The sequence below is a fragment of the Fusarium proliferatum genome (assembly GCF_900067095.1).
Source record: "Fusarium proliferatum ET1 genome assembly, contig: FPRO_scaffold006, whole genome shotgun sequence".
Lineage (NCBI taxonomy): Eukaryota > Fungi > Ascomycota > Sordariomycetes > Hypocreales > Nectriaceae > Fusarium > Fusarium proliferatum.
In genome coordinates, this window is record NW_022194795.1 from 1,519,044 (window position 1) to 1,536,965 (window position 17,922).

The following is a 17,922-nucleotide window of genomic DNA, read 5'->3' on the forward strand; positions in this document are numbered from 1 at the left end:
GTCGAGGAGAAGACAAGCAAGGCTTCCTGCGAGACACGATCACTTATCTATCTGCAACTGTCAACAAAAGAAAGTTCACATGGGCCGATGAAATGCAAAGACTTTTCCCCGTTCCCACACCGATCACGGCGTTGTCCGAGTAGGAGAGCGTCCCAACGACATTAGAACGGGGCCAAAAATCGGCTGATAAGTCTTTGGTGCTGCCGAGAATCGGGGCTAGTTTGCCGATCGACAACAAAGAGAATGCCATTATTGGCTGGGCACGTGAGTGGATAATCATGCATCATTGACGCACGCGAGCTTCACACACAAAATATCAAAACGACTGCAAACTTGGGAGAGAACTTAAAACTTTATTTATATCTCACTACTGAGAAAAAAAAACCTGCACACTCTGGAGACATGCATCTCGCAGATGTTGGTTTAAGTTTAAGGCAACCATATGATTGTCTTAACCACCAGCAGATGCTGGGGTATGCTCTCCATGTTTTCACGAACTCGTTACCAAGTTCATGTTTTTTTTGGACTGAACCCTCAAAAGGCTCATTCGGGCAACTGTTCGACTTTGTTTCCTCAGCACCCTCTCTCAGCTCAACGCGTCCCTCAGGAATATTAGAAGCGCTCAAATCAACTGAGCGCGTGCGCCACAGTACTGGCGCGAGCAATCTATGATGTGTCGCAGGATGAGTAGTCTTTGCTTTTCCCCAGAACCGAAATCCCTCGTAAATAATCCCCTTCCTAGCCGCCCCTGCCAACGCCAATGCAATGCAGAAATTCAAAATGGTACAAACGCAAATTCCCGACCTCCAGCCTGGGCATCAAGACCAGGTGGAAGCCAGGGAACATGAAAGCAATCGTGGTATCATGACGGGTTGTCTAGTCATACACGTCGAGAAGGTGACATTGTAGTGTCGGATGTAAGATGACAAAGAGTCAAGTGGCACCTTAGACTTTGCGGAAATCTGGTGAGAAATGTTAGCATCAGTGCGACCAGAAAAAGAGTGAACAAAGACATACCTTGCAACACAGGGTAGATCATCTCGAAGGCCTGGTAGATCTCCTCGCGGACCTTGGCACCAGTCAAGACGATCTTGCCACTGACAAAGATGAGAAGCACGATCTTGGGCTTGATCATACGGTAGATTAGACCGGGGAACAACTCGGGTTCATAAGAACTGAAATTGTGATGGCGAGATGCCAAACCCTCGAGTCGGATAGGGAACTTGATATCGCAAGAGCCGACGATGTTCTGAATCTTGAAGTCGGTGAACTTGGCATTGAAACCAAGCTTCTGAATGATACGAGCGTACTTTCTTGAAGCGAGCTTCGAATCGTCTTCAGACTTGGCACCAGTGACAACCATCTTGCCGGAAGCGAAGATCAGAGCGGTGGTTTTGGGCTCGCGGATTCGCATGATGACAGCAGCGAAACGCTTCTTCTGTTAGCAACGTGTTTCTTACTCGGTATTCACGTCAGATGTGTAGTACCTTGGGGTTGTACTCTGCGTTACGAGCATGCAGAGCAATAGTCTTGAGGTCCAAGCGGCAGTCCAAGTTCACTGTAGCCACAATGTTCCTTTAAAGTTTGCCAGATAAGCCTCGCTGAGCATAAAAAGGTCACTCAGGAGGATACATACTGTAGAGTGGGGGTAATTCCACTAGGTCCTTGAGTAGCAGCAGGCGTCGCGACAGGCGTTGCGGGTGCCACCCCATTGCCATTTGCCGCCTGCTGGCCGTTGAGGGCAGGTCGCTGAGCATCACCAGTACCGACGGGCGGAGGTGTCAGCTCGTTGGTAGCTCCAGGGAACGACAGCGATCCTGGCGCCGTGAACGCCTTGGCTTGCGCCGCGTTCGATGGGTGTGTCTGGATGCCTTCCATGATTGGAGTCGGTATCGAGATGCGTCAACGGTTATTAAAAAAAATCGCTGAACAGATCTAGAGCAAGACCCGAGTTAGCACCGCGCATCAAGGAAAAGAGCGTGCATCCTACCCTGGAAGGTAGATGCGATGGTGACGATGCAACCGGTAACAAGTGCAGCGCCGATGTGGTGTTGCGAAAGAGAAGTTGAGAAAAGGGAGGAGAAGTAGGCCTTTTATAGGGCGGGGATAGTGGGGCTGTGCAGTGAATCAGAGGGGCTACCTACCAATCGCGGGAGAGAAACAAGTGAATGTGTCCCCTACAAAGAAACTGGCCCAGCAAAGTTTTGTTCCTTAAAAGCGACGAACTCAAAGATTCGATGCGGAACGATTTGGAAGATGAGAGAAAGACAGTGGCTTTTTCCCTCGAGTCGATGTATCGATCAAGTTATTATAGGTTTAGAAGACCAAAAGCTTCTTTCACTTCACGACAGCTTCTTCTTTTTTTTTTCTTTCTATTGTTGTCTACAATAGCGCGATGAATCGATGTATGACGATGACGGTGTCGGCGGGTATCGCTTCGTTCCGGTCTTGGTCGGGTTCAACGATGTCGGTTGCGCTCAAGGAGCGAAGAGGGCAAGGAACGTTTTTCAGTTCTTGCAACCTGGTCGCAAGGGCTATGACCTAGAGAGTGTGATCACGTCTGCGACAGCAGGGTCGTGATGTATTGACAAAGTGAAGAGGAGAGAGACAAAGCCCGATATGATTCAAGGCTCAGACTGATATGGGACAAGATGGTAATTATCCACACAGATTGGGATGTGAAAGTGTAGATGTGGGGTGTGACGTCGTGGGGGGGATCAAAAATAAAAGGAGAGGCCGGACGTAAGTGGTTGGTACGTAGGGCCGTCAGTCGGGACTTCCGCGCAGGTCCTTCGAAACAGGCGGGCGAGGGGAGGGCTGGCTCTTTATAATTTTGAGCAAAGGCTGCTCAGGCAGGAGACCCCAGGCAACAACACGACCTGTGGCGTCCGACGCTGGCAGGCTTGGCATGAGCTAGTCTCTGCACTAAACTGAGTTGATCCAATCAAACACTCTTGCGACGCTGATTTTATCTCCTTTTTTCCCACCCACTCACCCCAGTCTCAGCATTGAGCCCCTGAAGTGTCGCTATAGCAGACTCAAAGTCTATGTACACATGTATCGGTACCTCTGTTTTGACTTTGCAACACGACCTGACCTGCGCCCAAACTTTTCCCGTTGCTCTGCACTCAGGCGCTGCAGGTTCTGATGCACTGGGGTTGCGAGCTTCCAGGATTTAAGGATTGCCACTAACTGGCTGTCCTGCTGCCCGATACAGGCCATACATGTGGATGGTAGCGAGCCGCTATTACCCTCGCCAGCGTTGCTTGCTCTCCGTTCAGTCGCAAGAGACACAAGCAGGGTGGCAAGGGAGCCAAGACGTGTACACAGATCAGAAGAAGCAACGGTCTAAGCGAGACACATTCAGGTGAGATAACCAACCCAAGTGACAATATCATCGAAGCAGCACTAACCAACTTTGAGTCACAACATGCAATGTAATCGCGTGTCTTTTCTCTCTTACCAGTTCACAAGTATCGGGATTATTTCTTCCACAGCTTGGCGTGAGCAGTTTTCCTCCTTTCCTGGCTGCGAGTTTTTTGGTCGTCATCATCCCTTTCCCTGCGCTTTATTTTCTGTCCCTCCATCACCTCACCTCAGACCTTGCACCTCCTCCTCTCCAACAACCCTCAACAGCAATCTGCGAGTCAATACCCAGCTATGAAATGTTGGATCGATTTCGATGACGAACGACGTCGACACCCCCGAAGATGATTAAAGGCAACACACGACAGAGATGAAGAGAGAGCGAAAGACGACGTGAACCGGTACCGACCGAGTCGAGATGGACGAAAACGATGCCAAATACCGACGGGAACGATCACGAAAGACAGCAAAGGCGGGCACCGAGACCCATCGACGAACAGAGCCTGCCTTGACCTGGACTGGCTTGACTCAAGCCGGATATCGCGACGGCATCAGCACGCAATCCGGCGGCGACAACAGCGTCACAGCGCCTATCCATGGAGACTCGCAGGCCTGTGGGCCTCGGATACGGACTGGAATTATGGGCCGGGGGGGCTAGTCCGACTAAGGGTGCTGGCGCGGTTGGTTGCTTTTTAGGCTTTCCACTCATTCAGACTGACTCCCACCTCTCATCAGCGTCTGACTCTGATTGCTCTCGCTCGTTGGCGCACCAAGATCGCCTCTGTTGCCCCAATCGCAGTCGCGTATCCCCGTCGCTCCTTATCGGAGCGGGCACCACTAACTCTGGTTCTAGCCATGCTCCGCCCTGTCAAACCCTTTGCTCGCCCCCCGTGGGACTTTTTTTCTGCTTCTCCCAACCCAACCACCAACACGATGGGACCCTGAAACACGCTCTGCCCCCTTCACTGACTGTTTTGTTCAGCCCACGCGCCCTCCTTTAGTACGCGTCGTCACCCCAGCTTCTTGAGCAGGGTCATTTGAATCGCGCTCATTTCACTGCGATAGTCGTCTCGCAAGCGTCTCATCAGCAAAGTCACCCCATTACATTGCCTGCAACAAGAATATGGCTCGGTCAAAAGGTCACGCGACTAAATGGCTGCACAAAGCCTGTTTAACGGACACTCCGCACAGCAGAATGTTTTGAAATTTGCCATTCCCGTGTCCAGTCAGCGTGCGACAAGGGAGTGAAGGGCAGGTTATGGGGGTTTCCTTTTTTCGTGCCCTCATATTGAGGCTATTGAGCCCCCCCCCCAACCGCCCGCTGACTCTGTGAGTCATTCAACTGTGGCCAACCAGGAAGCAGTTAGCCAGCAAACTGTCCCCCCCTTCGCAGTGCTAGGGAGGCTGGATCTGTGCGCCCACTGACTGGCTTCTTGCATCATGTACTCAGTACTACGACTTGGGCATCCCGCCATAAATGATGCAGTCGTAATGGTTGCTCACTTTTGGACGCTGATGCATTCTTTATTTATCACGCTGCGTCTACCAGCTTTTGTACCGCTTTCTTATGCGAGACTGAGCGTAGAGTGATGCATGGCTCCCGACACCTGGGCTAGACTTTCGAAGCCTGCATGTCGTGACTCTCGGAAACCCCAGTCTGCATTGAGGACACGTTCCAGGATGCCACCGTCAATTTGACGCCGAGTGGTGACACGAAAATTTTGATTGTCAAGGATCGCCAAGTATGGTTACCTCTTACGAGAACGCGTCAAATTACCGGGGGCTTGCTGACACAAGTACCTCACTAACAATTTCCTGGTCCCACGACTTATCACAGTCCTAGCCTGGGTTTGGACAGGAACTCCACAGACTGTTCATCCTCAGAGGAACCAACCAGCCATTTGAACTTCTTCACGGTTCTACCAGGATCCGCCATGTCTCGCTAACTTTCTTGATCCATGGGCAAATTTGGCCGGGGCATGAACCGACTCCGCACTGCAAGGTTTGTTTGAACAAGATTGCTCTTCTTTTGTGGGGGCGATCGCAAAGCTATCTCTATTCAGTCCTTACCTGGTTCACAGAAAAGATAAGCCCTTGATTCCTTTGTCATTACACTTTAATGGCTTCGATTATACTTAGTTGTAGTTTTGGGCCAATTGCCTCACTCATATGTGATTTAGTCGTCCTGCAATTGAGATTGTCATGTTGTTATTCAAAAAAAACTATCTGCACATGTCAAGAGACATAGCCGCGGAATTCACAAGGACTAGGCTCTCCACATTGGACGCTCTAGGCCTTCGCCATTCCTCTTTGTTCACATGCTGATAAGCTCAAGTCCATGCGGCTCAAGTGACCTCCCTATGCAACAACAGCATCTGGATTGCTTCTGGCTGAACAATAAGCACCTCTGTGCTATTGCAGCATGCGTACTTTCAGTCACCCGTCGATTTTATGGTCTGGACCTTCACTCCGTACCAAAAGTCATATTTTTGCATTCATTTGTACCTTGACTCCAATATGCTCCAAATGTCAAACCTTCCCATCTCTTACTCTCAGGCTTATACCAATTGACTGTCCCCAACGCGCCAATGATGCATCAAGGTATATAAACAAGGTATCATACAGAATACATAACGAAAAAGTGTTGCTTCCAAAAAAAAACCAATGTTTGGTTTCCTTAGGTCATGTAGTATTTAGGACCTTCACCTCCTTGGGGCACCTGCCAGTTGATATCCTGGTGAGGAGCCTTGATATCGCACGTCTTGCAATGGATGCAGCTGCTCTGCTGTTAGAGTCTGTTCTCAACTTAAGAAGGTCGTAGTAAAAACTTTGGAACTTACTTCTGTGCGTTAATTTGGAAGCGCACGCCATGAGGCTTTGACTCGTCCTCAACATACTCGTAAACGCCAGCTGGGCAAAATCGGTTTTCCAGGCCTTTGAAAGGAGGGTATGTTGACTCAGTATGAGCGTCCCAATCCTTGACCTGTAAGTGGACTGGTTGATCCTCCTCATGGTTGGTTCCTGTTCGGGAAACACTCGTCAAGATATCAAAAGTGAGCTTGCCATCAGGCTTCTCGTACTCAATCTTGGGGACCTTATCGGCGGGAAGCGTAGCAGCGTGGTCGGGAGTTTTATGCTTAAGTGTCCAGGGAACGCGACCCTTGAAGACATAAGCCTCGAGACCAGAGTACATGATACCACCATAGAGACCGAGAGGAGTGTGGAAAGATGGTCGCATGTTGCGCACCTCCTTGAGTTCTTTCCAGATGGGAGAATCTCTCAACTTGTTCTCGTAGTCGTACAAAAATACTGTGCCTTCATCGGTCTTTTCGCTAATAGCAGTCCATGCTGCCTCGGCGGCAAGCATGCCTGACTTCATGGCATTGTGAGTGCCCTTTACTTTCGGAACGTTGACGAAACCAGCCGAGTCACCAATGAGTGCACCACCTGGAAAAGCGACCTTGGGAATAGACTGGAAGCCACCCTCAATAAGAGCTCGAGCACCGTACGAGATGCACTTGCCGCCCTCGAGAACATCACGGAACAAGGGATGCCGCTTCAGCTTCTGGAACTCCTGGTAAGGGGACATCCAAGGGTTCGAGTAATCAAGCGAGACGACGAGACCAATCTGAACAAGATTCTCGCCAAAGTGGTACATAAAAGAGCCTCCGTACACGTCTTTGGGTAGCGGGTAACCCATCGAATGCACAACTAGCCCCTTTTCAAACTTGGCAGGATCAATCTCCCAAACCTCTTTGACACCAAGGCCGTAAGTCTGATGCTGGCTGTCCCTGCGCAGATCGAATTTGTTGATAACCTGTTTGCTCAGGCTTCCATGGCATCCCTCACCGAACATGGTCACTCTGGCATGGAACTCCATGCCTCGCTCAAACGTTTCCTTGGGCTTGCCATCACGCCCAACCCCAAGGTCGTTGGTGGCGACACCCTTAACTGAGCCATCTGAAGCATAAACGACCTCAGAGGCAGCGAATCCGGGGTAAACCTCAACACCAATCTCCTCGGCCCGCTCTCCAAGCCATTTTACGAATTGATTCAAGCTAACAATGTAATTTCCATGATTGGTCATTTGAGGAGGCGCTGGAATGGGTATAGCAGAGTTCTTGGTGAGGAATCGCATACGGTCAGTGCCAGCAGGAGTGGCATGTTCGAAACGATTGGGATTGTTCTCGTCGAGCCAGTCAGGGATAAGTTCGTTGATGGAGGTGGGCTGGATCACAGCTCCAGAGAGGATGTGAGCGCCGAGGTCGCCAGCTTTTTCCAGGACAAGTACCCGAAAATCCTCGTTTCCAGCTTCATTGGCAAGCTGCTTGAGGCGAATGGCGGCGCTGAGTCCAGCAGGACCAGCTCCTACGATACAGACATCAACCTCGTCGGACTCTCGTTCAACGCTCGCGGGGTCGAAATCTTGGTCATCATCTCGAAGTCGAGAGGTAGTGCTAAAAGCACGAGAAGTCATTGGAACTCTTGCGCCAGACCATACTGTAGTAGATGTCCTTCTCGGGATAGAGAATCGAGCTGAAATTGTGGCGATAGAGAGGTTAGGTCTGGCGGGACAAACTTGGGAGCGAGAAAGCACCCTCGAACTGCGCTGGAGGCATCGCGAAACTGGTCGTGGGGCGGACATAATGACGGTACAGAGCTGAAGGCGAATTGGATGTTCAGCCACCGGGAGCAGGACTGGCGATGGATGAGTGAGACTCGAGGTGAGGGAAAGGAAAAGGGTAAAGGGAAAGGGATTTCTTTTGGAGGAGCTCAAGGTGGGAATAAATGTCCTGGCGTCGGCGGCAAGTAAGCAACTTTCTGCCGCCGTTGACTCTTTCTTTCTCTCGTGGTGCGAGTAGAGAGGGCCGATAGTGGGGAAGGCACGAACGATCGCCGGGGTGGCTATTACCGCTTTTGGGTCCAACTGAGGACTTCTTTTTGACAATTAACTGGATGTTAATTGGCTCTTTTGGCGGGTGCCCTTCTAGAGCTTGGGGCTCCTTTTCCGGCTTGTTAGGTAGTTATCCTCGGGCCTCTACCTTGGTATTTAGATATCAGATTCTTCAGAGAGTGGGAGGTGGGGTTCTCTGTCTTGACATATCTCTTTACAGCAAGGTATCATCTCTTCTCTCATAGGTAGAGTGTTGTAGCTGCAGAACCTAAGGGTTTGTCAAGGCTCTCACCGGCACTCGGTTTTTGGATAACCGAGGCCAAGGAACTACCTACGGTCATTCAACGTCTAAAATCGCGGTTGGTACTCGGCTGATCCGCATTGGTGTGGACCTGGGGTATGCAATGGTTGGATGTATCCAGATTCCAGTGACTAGCATGTGCAAATGTCATCATACATCATGAATGATGATAGCGAATAATGTTAGTTTTATGCACATGGTCATGGGTAGCAGCATCTGATATATGAGCTCTATTAATACAATCACCAATCAGCAAATCTCCTTTTGAATCTGTAACCGTGTGTAAGACCTACAATACCTGACGAATATGTCCAAAAAAGCATGGTAGATGAAATTATCATAAAGTACTAGCCTGCCTATCCTAAGCGTACCCAAGTATTTCTGTCACTTAGGACTGACATTTGAAAGTGTCCTTGTTCGAACATCCCCAGAAGGCTTCAGTTGTCATAATACTTGCTATTGAAGTTTTGAATACATTATCTTGTCATGATGCCAGGGCCCATGAACAATTACGTCAACTCCATGCCCCAAGCGTTCGGTATTCGGATGCTCTTGGCCGATGCTTTCTTTCGGCTTAACGCTGTTCTTTGCCGCGGCTCAGGTATCTACGCATTGTTTCGGCCTGTATTTGCTTCGACATCTATATACACACTACATGCAGCGAGCAGCAAATTCTCACTCACGTGTTGAGGTAGCCTGGTGTGCCAAGGGTATGACTTGATTTACTAATGTTATACAGGGAGTGGTTTGCTTTTCGAGTCTACTATACCATCGTTGTGAGGCTTTCTCGTAAAAATTCAATTGTCATTTACCCTCGAACGAGTGTACTTGGCTATTGTTATATGGTCCGGCTTTCGCTAGAACGTGATGGATCCGACGAGCTAGACAACGAGACTGCAAGAGATAATATGCCACTTCTATTCCGAGTTAGTATATTACTGATTTCTCCAGTTTCAAACTAGCAGACAGGCTGTCTTTGAATGATACTAATATGTACCCATGCTTCAACTCGATGGCTACCCTATACGAGGCATATTGTCGCGGTATATTCCTTTCGTTGCCTGGACTCATCATACACAAATGTGGATTGAGTCATCGTATTAATACTTGGTCGTGTAGAACGTGTTGCAGTATAAACGGTTTCCTTGCATCTCAATTTGCCTGGTTGCACCACGTTGCTGTTGCACCATCAGACCAATCCCAATTTTGAGAGCTTTCGTCTTGAAGTCCTGAGTTTGGGCTCTCTGGCATCGCTGCTAATTTCGAGAACCCATATCTGATTGACTGGTACTCAACCCAACGCGCGCCGCTTTCCGCCAACTCCATCAGCTCCTGATGAATTCGTCGGTGAGTCATATCAACGCACTCAACGAATGGTGTCGTACTCTGGGCCCAGAGGACTGTAGTTCCGTTAAAGCCAACCAGGATAGGAGTTGGATGTGTATGAACCATAGCGTATGGGCAGATAAAGAAGTACTGATTAAAACACCCATGCATTAAACTGAGACAATCTTCTTTAATAAAGAAGTTAGCAGGAAGAGAAATGTCAAATATGCTGGGTAATGCCATCGTGTGCTGCTAAGGCTTGTGTAGTCTTGTGTGTAGGCAATCCGTCGTCCCACAAGCCTGAGCTCTTATATCTAGATGCACCAAAGCAAACAGTGACGTGAGAAGGGCAATATTTTACTGTATTCATGAACACCGATTTACGAACTCTACGCATGAATCACTGGGATCTGCATAAAATACTGCACATATGACTCTGAATGTCTTGCTACGAATAACTGGCATTGAAGAGCAAACCGACAGATATAGCGAGAATCTCGGAGTGAAACATGATAAGTGTTCGTAACGATTTACAATGATACACTTACCTTGCCATAGACTCTCGATACAATGCGCAGGGATATTCAGTATAGGACGTGACCATCAGTGGTGTTGTAATCGGCGATTGGGTCCCTTACATAACGAGATGAGGGCAAGCAAGAACATGTTGAAAATCCCAAAGTACCTGATCTATGAATTAAAACATCTCACAATTGACTTGTCAGTGATCTGAAAGTGTATAGTTATGAGATTGATAGGGATACTATAGATCATCTATATAGGTATGAACTTGCCTTGAGATAAACAATCGATGTCCTCATCTCAATCCGTCTAAACCAATGCCTATTTTGGACGGTTTAGGGGATCGATCACCTTATTTCAATTAGCCTATGAAGTTTATCTCCAACGCTTCAGGCTTCCCCAGCTTCAGCCCCACTCATCCCTTTAGTTTTAGTCAGGGGTCAATGGCCATCATTGGTTCCTGCATATTCAAACCGGGCTCCTTCTGGTACAATCATCCAAGAAACACCAAAATGTTTGCATAACAACAACCCCTTCAAATGACGGAAATACCGTCAAAATGTACCACATACTCCCCCTTCTGGCCAGCATCGTAGCCGTATCTGCCAATTGCCCCAACTACGAACAGTTCGCCCGCGAACGACACGAGCCTTTCTCATCAGGGCGACATGCGTATCCTTTTCAGCGTCCAGGCAAGGATTGCCGCACATATTCAGTGCCTGCGGTTGAGAAGGTGATTTACGATGAGATGGACCAAGCGATTGGTGATCCAGATCTGTATCGTTTGTTTCTGAACACATGGCCTAATACACTCGACACAACCGTGAAATGGCAGGGCACTTCTGCTGATGACCCTGATGAAGAGGTAAATTAATATTCATGTCCAAGATCATACTATGTATTCCGCTGACACTTCATCAGCTGGCCTTTATCACCACCGGCGATATAAACGCACTTTGGCTGAGGGATAGTGCTAATCAGCTCCAATCATACAAGTCAGTCCTTTCTTCCAACAGAGGCTCCCCGTCCAACGAGAACGACATCGCCTCCCTCTTCCGCGGAGCCATCAACCTCCAAGCCCGATATATAACCAAATCTCCCTTCTGCAATGCCTTCCATCCTCCACCTGAAGCCAAGCTCCGCCGTGTGAAGCGATCTCTCCAACCTCGAGACACCGTCAGTCCGAAATATGACACCGATTTCGTCTTCGAGTGCAAATACGAGCTTGATTCGCTTGCAGCGTTTCTTCAATTATCATGGGACTACTACGACGAAACCGAGGATGGCGAATTCTTTGGCAAGTTCGGCTGGGCTGAAGCCGTCAAGGCAATCTTAAGGGTTGCCAAGCATATGCAAGAAGGGACATACGATGAGCAGGGCAGAGTGCAGAAACCTGCATATACATGGCTGCGAAATGCTGACAGTGCCTCAGAGACTGTATCTAACCATGGCCATGGCGCACCCGTCAAGGGTCATATTGGCCTCGTGCGCAGTTTCTTTCGACCATCCGACGACGCATGCATTTATCAGTACTTCATCCCTGCCAATATGATGTTTTCACGCTACCTCGCCGCATGCGCAAAGATAATGAGACCTTTGGATGAGAATGTTGCCAAGGAGATGGAGGCGCTGGCTTTTGATATCGAAGTTGGGATTAACAAACATGCTATTATCCAGCACCCTATTTTCGGGGAGATGTATGCTTATGAGATCGATGGTTTCGGATCATATAGTCTCATGGACGACGCCAATATTCCTTCCCTCTTGAGTATTCCGCACTTGGGCTACAAACCAGCCTCGCAGCACGTATACGACAACACACGCGCTTTTGTGCTAAGCTCATATAACCCCTACTACGCCCGAGGACCTGTCCTGAATGCTACAGGTGGCCCTCATCTGGGTCCAGGCATGGCGTGGCCTATGGGGCTCATTGTCCAGCTTTTGACGACTGAAGATGACGAGGAGATCGTGGATGGTATTCGACAGTTGATGAACTCAACGAGCGGGCTCGGTCTCATTCACGAAACTGTTAATAGTCACAACGAGAAGCATTGGACAAGGTCGTGGTAAGTCATGCCGCCGGAGCTGAAGCGCTATGCGTACTGACAGAACAAAGGTTCTCGTGGGCCAATGGCTTGTTTGGACAAATGATTATGGACTTGTATAAACGGAAGCCAACATTAATAGCCAGGAGCTACCAGGGCGTTGATGAGAAATGATTTATCAATGTGTAATAGGAATCTCTGCATGATTCAAGATTGAGTTGTATAACCGTCCTTAATGAGAGAGGAAGATAACATGCACTTCCGTGTCTAATTTGATCGTGGAATTTAATTCACGTAATACAAGTTGTTCGACTATTTGCTTGTCATAAAGCGTTCAGTGGGATTGTCTGTCTATTGACCGACCAAATACAATACTTATGCCGAAAGCCAGCGTTGTCTCATCATAGTCATAACTCCTAAACATGCATTTCTGATGCTAACGCAAATAAAACACCTCTCATCTGCCTCCTGACTCATTAAAAAAAAAGATCAAGTCCCACTTAACTTAGGTCGAAACCTGCCCCTGACTGTATAGCATAAAGTAACTTCTCGCGAAGCGTCGCCTCTGATGTATATCTTGGTAGCTTGAGTAGGTTAACACATGTGCTAGTACTGGGCAGTCTCTCCTCGTCTGTTCCCCCATCTCGAATGCTGAACAATGGTTTCAATTGTGAGAAGCCCAACAAAGGGGCCCGGGGTGTTGAGCTGACATATTTGAGAACGGCACGGCGTTGATCATCTGTGAAACTATGCATGACTTTCCAGAACAACTTGATTGTTTCATGCTCTTCACCGTCATCGCCAATTTGGTATAAGCCGCCGTAAATGGTATGTTTCCGGAGATCTTCGATATCGATCTCGGATGAGTCGCCGCCGACAAGACGCTGCAGCTCCGACTGATTAAACATAGATAGCCACGATGGGCGGATAATAGACCTCAAACCGCGCAAGAAGGCCGAGGTCTGTGGTGCTGGCTGAACAACCAAACGGTGCCGAGCGACATACGAAATGTACAAGAGGCGGTTGTCGTTCGTAACGTGGATCTGATCGCCATTGGCTATAAGCTTTCTGGTGACGGTCTTCACTGGATCTTTAGGGTCCGAAACCTGGTCCTCAATGGTGAAGTCGATTCCCAGTTCAGAAACATCCCCAGGATAATTCTTGAGTCGCAGCATGCCTCTGTAGAGATCCTCATCCATGTCTCGAAGATCGTTCACGCTTCCTTTATAAGTGTTCTCATCGTTGGGCCCTGTCGACGTCCACTTAAGGAGAAAAAAGCCAGCAAAAGTCAAGTCAACGAGAATACCCTCGTACATGCATTTGCCCACGATCCTGCCGAGAAATTCATATCGCTTGAGTAAATCTGATATCATATCTCGGAATGTGCTGTTGGCTTCTGTCATTCCGGCATGGCGCAATTCTTCCCGAATAACGTCGAGGGCTGTGGGATCAGGGTACAGAAGTCCCTTTTCGTTCGAAGTGAACATGCCTCTACCACCTTCAGCACCGAACGCTTCTGTCGATACGCTGATAAGGAACTCTTTGGTAACACCTCCTCCATCGATACCAGCCTCGGCGGCACCGAACTGATCAACAAATGTGATCTGGATAGGGCCCTTTAGATCGTCCCCTATCTCATAGAATTGCTTATATGCATCGTCAAAGAGACTCTTGCGTGAAATCTGCGCATGATGCTTCGCAAACGGACCGGCAAAAAAAGGCTGGCTGCTTTCCCCTCGTTGCAGTCGATCTAATTGGATAAAGTGGCGAAAGATTTGGACACGGGTTTCGAAGGGAACCGCAAACGGCATGTGTTTTAGAATCTCCAGCTTGGGCTTCATCTCTGCTAATTTGCGCTCTCTTTGACTTCGAATCTGCTGAGCCTTGAGTTTCTCGAGTCTCGCGTGCCGTGACAGTCGTTGGCCAACAATGGTTGAGTAAAGACCTGGGCCATCCCCATATTCACTGCCCTCGTCGCTGGCATCAGAGTCTTCATCGATCTGTCGCTTTTCCTCTGCAATAACGGCACTGACAAAGTCTGACTGGTCTAGTTTTGAGGTCATAAGCCAATGATCTGTGGGTAAGAATTGCTTCCTCGAATCTCTTTCATACAGCATTTTCATAGCTGTCGTAACAATGTTTCGGAGGCTGTCAATATCAAGCCTCGTCGGACTCTTTGTGGGGGATGAAGGTTCCTCCGGTATCATTGCTGAAGATTGTCCAGAACCAAAATAGGTGTCAAAACGATATCTAGAGGCTGCCTCGAGACTACCAGCAGATTTGGAGAGGTCTTGGGCTCTGTAGTGAAGAGTAAATGCAGTATTCTTCAGAAAGCTCGTCAGCATTTTGACGTCCTCCAAAGACAGGCTACAAGATCGAATGCGGGATATTGATTGGTTTTGCTCCATGATCCGTGGGTCAATACCACTGAAAAAATCCTCGTCATCGCTCAAGCGAAGAATGAAGATGTATAGCTCAAGAAACAAGAGAGCAATCCGCCAGTCCTGTTCCTCTTCTAGGGTGTTCGAAGTCTCTGATGTAACACCCAGATACCTGCGGAGGATGTTGAGCGGTGGCTCTGACTCAGTCCTCAACTTTACGAAGACCGCCGTTTCGCTCATAATCTGCCAGAGAAACTTTATCGTTGGGACATCACCCGAAACCGTAGGAATTTCCTCAAGGAAGAGGCGCATGCGTATGTCGTCGCTGTTTGCAGGGAAACACCGGAGCAGGGTTAAGATATACCCAGCCAAAAGGCTCGTGCTTTGATACTCTTGCGAAGAGGATCCTGCCAGGTTGGTTGAGAATTCGTGTAACGTTTGCGAAATGCCATTGCTGTCCACTAGGGACATGAGTCTAGCAGTGATATAAGGATCTAGTGATGGCACCAGAAGTTCATCAGAGCTATTCTCGTCGCTATCTGTCGACTTTGCGGACAACCGGGCACTGATGGTAGAGGAATGGCCAGATAATTGAGCGTAAAGCGTTTCTAAAACACCTGAGCCACCGCTATTGTTGGCGTGAAAGTGACTCAAATCGATGAAGTGGGCGAGCTGCCAGAGTTGAGCATCCTCAGACTGTTTCTCGCTCGATCGAGAGGACAGTCCTGTGGCTATCGCCTCTGAAAGATTAGAAAGTCTGACTGTGCTGGATAGCGTAGCGATATTTTCTTCGAAGAAATACAGATTATTCTTGGCCAAGAAAGAGAAGGCGTATGCACGGTAAACTTGTGATATCCCTGGAAAGTGTTAGTGGAATACCAAGGATCCTGACCGGGAGACTTGCCTTCGTGAGATGCTGCCTCGAGTGGGCTAGAAATGGCTTGAAGCATAATATCTCGCCACTGCTCACTGAGCTCCTGAAATTGACATAGCTTGGCGACTACTGTATAGTAACTGTCGATTACGGGAACGACCAAATCGGGGTACCTCGTAACGATGCGAAGAATGAGTTTAAAAAGAAGATGGGTATCGCCAGAAAGATCTCTGCACATGTTATTAGTTAGACAATGGCCAGATGAAACTAGAGATAAACGTAGTCGCGTACCCTATTGATAAAGACCTATCCAAGGCCTGTAAAAGCAGTTGAACAAGGCATCCTACCCGTGACGGACAAACATTTGAAGGAGCAATTGCTTCGAGGTCGACAGACTCGGTATCATGTGCATAACAGATAGCTCGCTGTATGTCGTCATCTCGTCGCAGGCTGAAGAAGGACAGAAACAGCCCGAATGCTTTAGGAAGCCTCTCAGAAGGATTCTGAAGAGGCCCTGATTTATACAGAGCATCGAAGGCGCTCCTCTGAGACTCCTTCAGCTCGGCTCTTGTTTTGTAGCCTCTCCATATTCTCTGTATCTTGCAGGCTGCCTTTAGTTTTTCCCGATCATTTTGTCGCTTCTCACGCTCGGCCTGTGCATTTGAAACGGTCTTTGTTGTGTTCGAGACAGCAGATGGTGACCACGAGGTATTGGTGAAGGGATTCCCAGTGCTGCCGCTAAGGTTGACATTTCGGGGGCGTCTCGAGTTGCCCGTGAATGTCGAGAACATGGTTATGACGCGGGATGGGGGACCGGATGGGAGGATAGCGAAAGGTTCAGTGAGTCGGGAGTATATTTAGGTAGGTAGGCAACGATATCATGGTTGAATGGCACAGCCGTCGAACCTGTCGTGAATATGTGTCGAGCTTGCTTCTAGAAGATTCAGCTTAGAAGCTCAGTCAGCGACGAGCGGCGGCCTGGTCTATTTTAGATGCTATTTGCCCAATGCCGCGTTCGGAGTTTGGAGATGCTTTGGTGGGGATGGCTTTGAGGTGACCTCACCTTTGTCTGCAGCCGGGATTGCGATAAGATAAGACCAACTACGCTGAGCAACTGCGGAATACGCAAATGCGAAATGCCATGACCACGCCGTGAGCACGATTATGCGCTAATTGAGGAGAGTCTATGCGAAGGGACTCTCGTTTCATTCTGCGGAGTTTTTTTTAATTTTTAATTTAAGCTCTTTTCTGAACCTCGGTGTGATACACTGATTAGAAATGCTGATATACAAAGTCTTGGTAAGTTCTAGATTCAGTTCTGTGATAAGACTCCGCCAGGCATACCTTCGGGACTTTGTCATTTTGAGAAATCTTGTAGTCCAATAACTGGTTTATTTGTATTTTGGTTAAGGAGTTTTAATAAAATGTAATACTCTTATTTAGTCAAATAATGACTTCGTGAACAAAAGCCTTCCATCGTGAGAATTTGCGTATAGGTCGGTATTTAATCATATTATAGAAGAACTAGTCACAAGCAGACCCATACCCTCATTATGACACGACATTTCCAACCATCATACTCCGTAAACGTTGCGTGAAAGTCTTCCCATGGGCCCCGAGTCCTGTTGGGGTGGCTTCGTGTTTAAGATTACATGAGTTCCAGGTAATTGCATAGGTAGAACGGCTTATCGATGACAGGAATTTTTGCTTGTTTTTGTCTCAATCCTAAATACTTGCATCTTTTCATCTTATACCCCTCATGTGACGTCCGGAAATTGCACTGTCAAAGGAACCTTGACCCGAAGGATGTCCACTTGTTGAGTTCACGCGCCGCAATAATATTGTATGCCTGCCTTTGGCGGTGAAGAAACCAAACATCATGGCATACTGGATCTAATGAAGCGCCTAGCAATAGGTTCATATGCACGTCCGTTGCTTCGTACAGTGATACCCCGGCCGAAGCGACAAGAAAAATGGCATTCTAACTGCAAGTGGATCACTTTGAACAGTGAGACACTGAAGATAAGTCGTCATCGTCAAAATTAGCAAACACACACATCAAAAGCAAAAATTGCTTCCTCCCACAGTTTTCTCTGTTACATCGTAGCCTCTAGTTCGTAGGTAGCCCAGTTCAGCCCAGGCCAGTGACAGCCTGGGCCGTTTACTAGCTTCAACAGCGTGGCATAGTGTGGCTACCATCTCCAACAGTGACA

General features: G+C 48.4%; 4 protein-coding genes across 4 annotated transcripts; 1 reads left to right on the forward strand and 3 right to left on the reverse strand.

Annotated features, from left to right (window-relative positions):
- Window positions 1–945: 945 nt before the first annotated feature.
- Window positions 946–1,878, reverse strand: FPRO_09570 (putative transcription initiation factor TFIID; the record flags this gene model as incomplete). Its single annotated transcript, XM_031232976.1, has 4 exons — window positions 946–962; window positions 1,018–1,432; window positions 1,488–1,575; window positions 1,637–1,878. 4 exons carry the CDS (start codon window positions 1,876–1,878, stop codon window positions 946–948), a joined length of 762 nt encoding a protein of 253 aa, XP_031082859.1.
- A 4,165-nt stretch (window positions 1,879–6,043) lies between these two features.
- On the reverse strand, window positions 6,044–8,011 carry FPRO_09571 (putative flavoprotein-ubiquinone oxidoreductase; the record flags this gene model as incomplete). The annotated part of the gene is made up of 2 exons (XM_031232977.1): window positions 6,044–6,143; window positions 6,207–8,011. The coding sequence occupies 2 exons, from the start codon at window positions 8,009–8,011 to the stop codon at window positions 6,044–6,046; spliced, it is 1,905 nt and encodes a 634-aa protein (XP_031082860.1).
- A 2,957-nt stretch (window positions 8,012–10,968) lies between these two features.
- FPRO_09572 (related to Meiotically up-regulated gene 157 protein) lies at window positions 10,969–12,628 on the forward strand (the record flags this gene model as incomplete). Its single annotated transcript, XM_031232978.1, has 3 exons — window positions 10,969–11,274; window positions 11,331–12,475; window positions 12,526–12,628. The coding sequence occupies 3 exons, from the start codon at window positions 10,969–10,971 to the stop codon at window positions 12,626–12,628; spliced, it is 1,554 nt and encodes a 517-aa protein (XP_031082861.1).
- Window positions 12,629–12,954: 326 nt separating this feature from the next.
- Window positions 12,955–16,500, reverse strand: FPRO_09573 (putative HUL5-ubiquitin-protein ligase (E3); the record flags this gene model as incomplete). Its single annotated transcript, XM_031232979.1, has 3 exons — window positions 12,955–15,692; window positions 15,728–15,939; window positions 16,001–16,500. The coding sequence occupies 3 exons, from the start codon at window positions 16,498–16,500 to the stop codon at window positions 12,955–12,957; spliced, it is 3,450 nt and encodes a 1,149-aa protein (XP_031082862.1).
- Window positions 16,501–17,922: the final 1,422 nt, after the last annotated feature.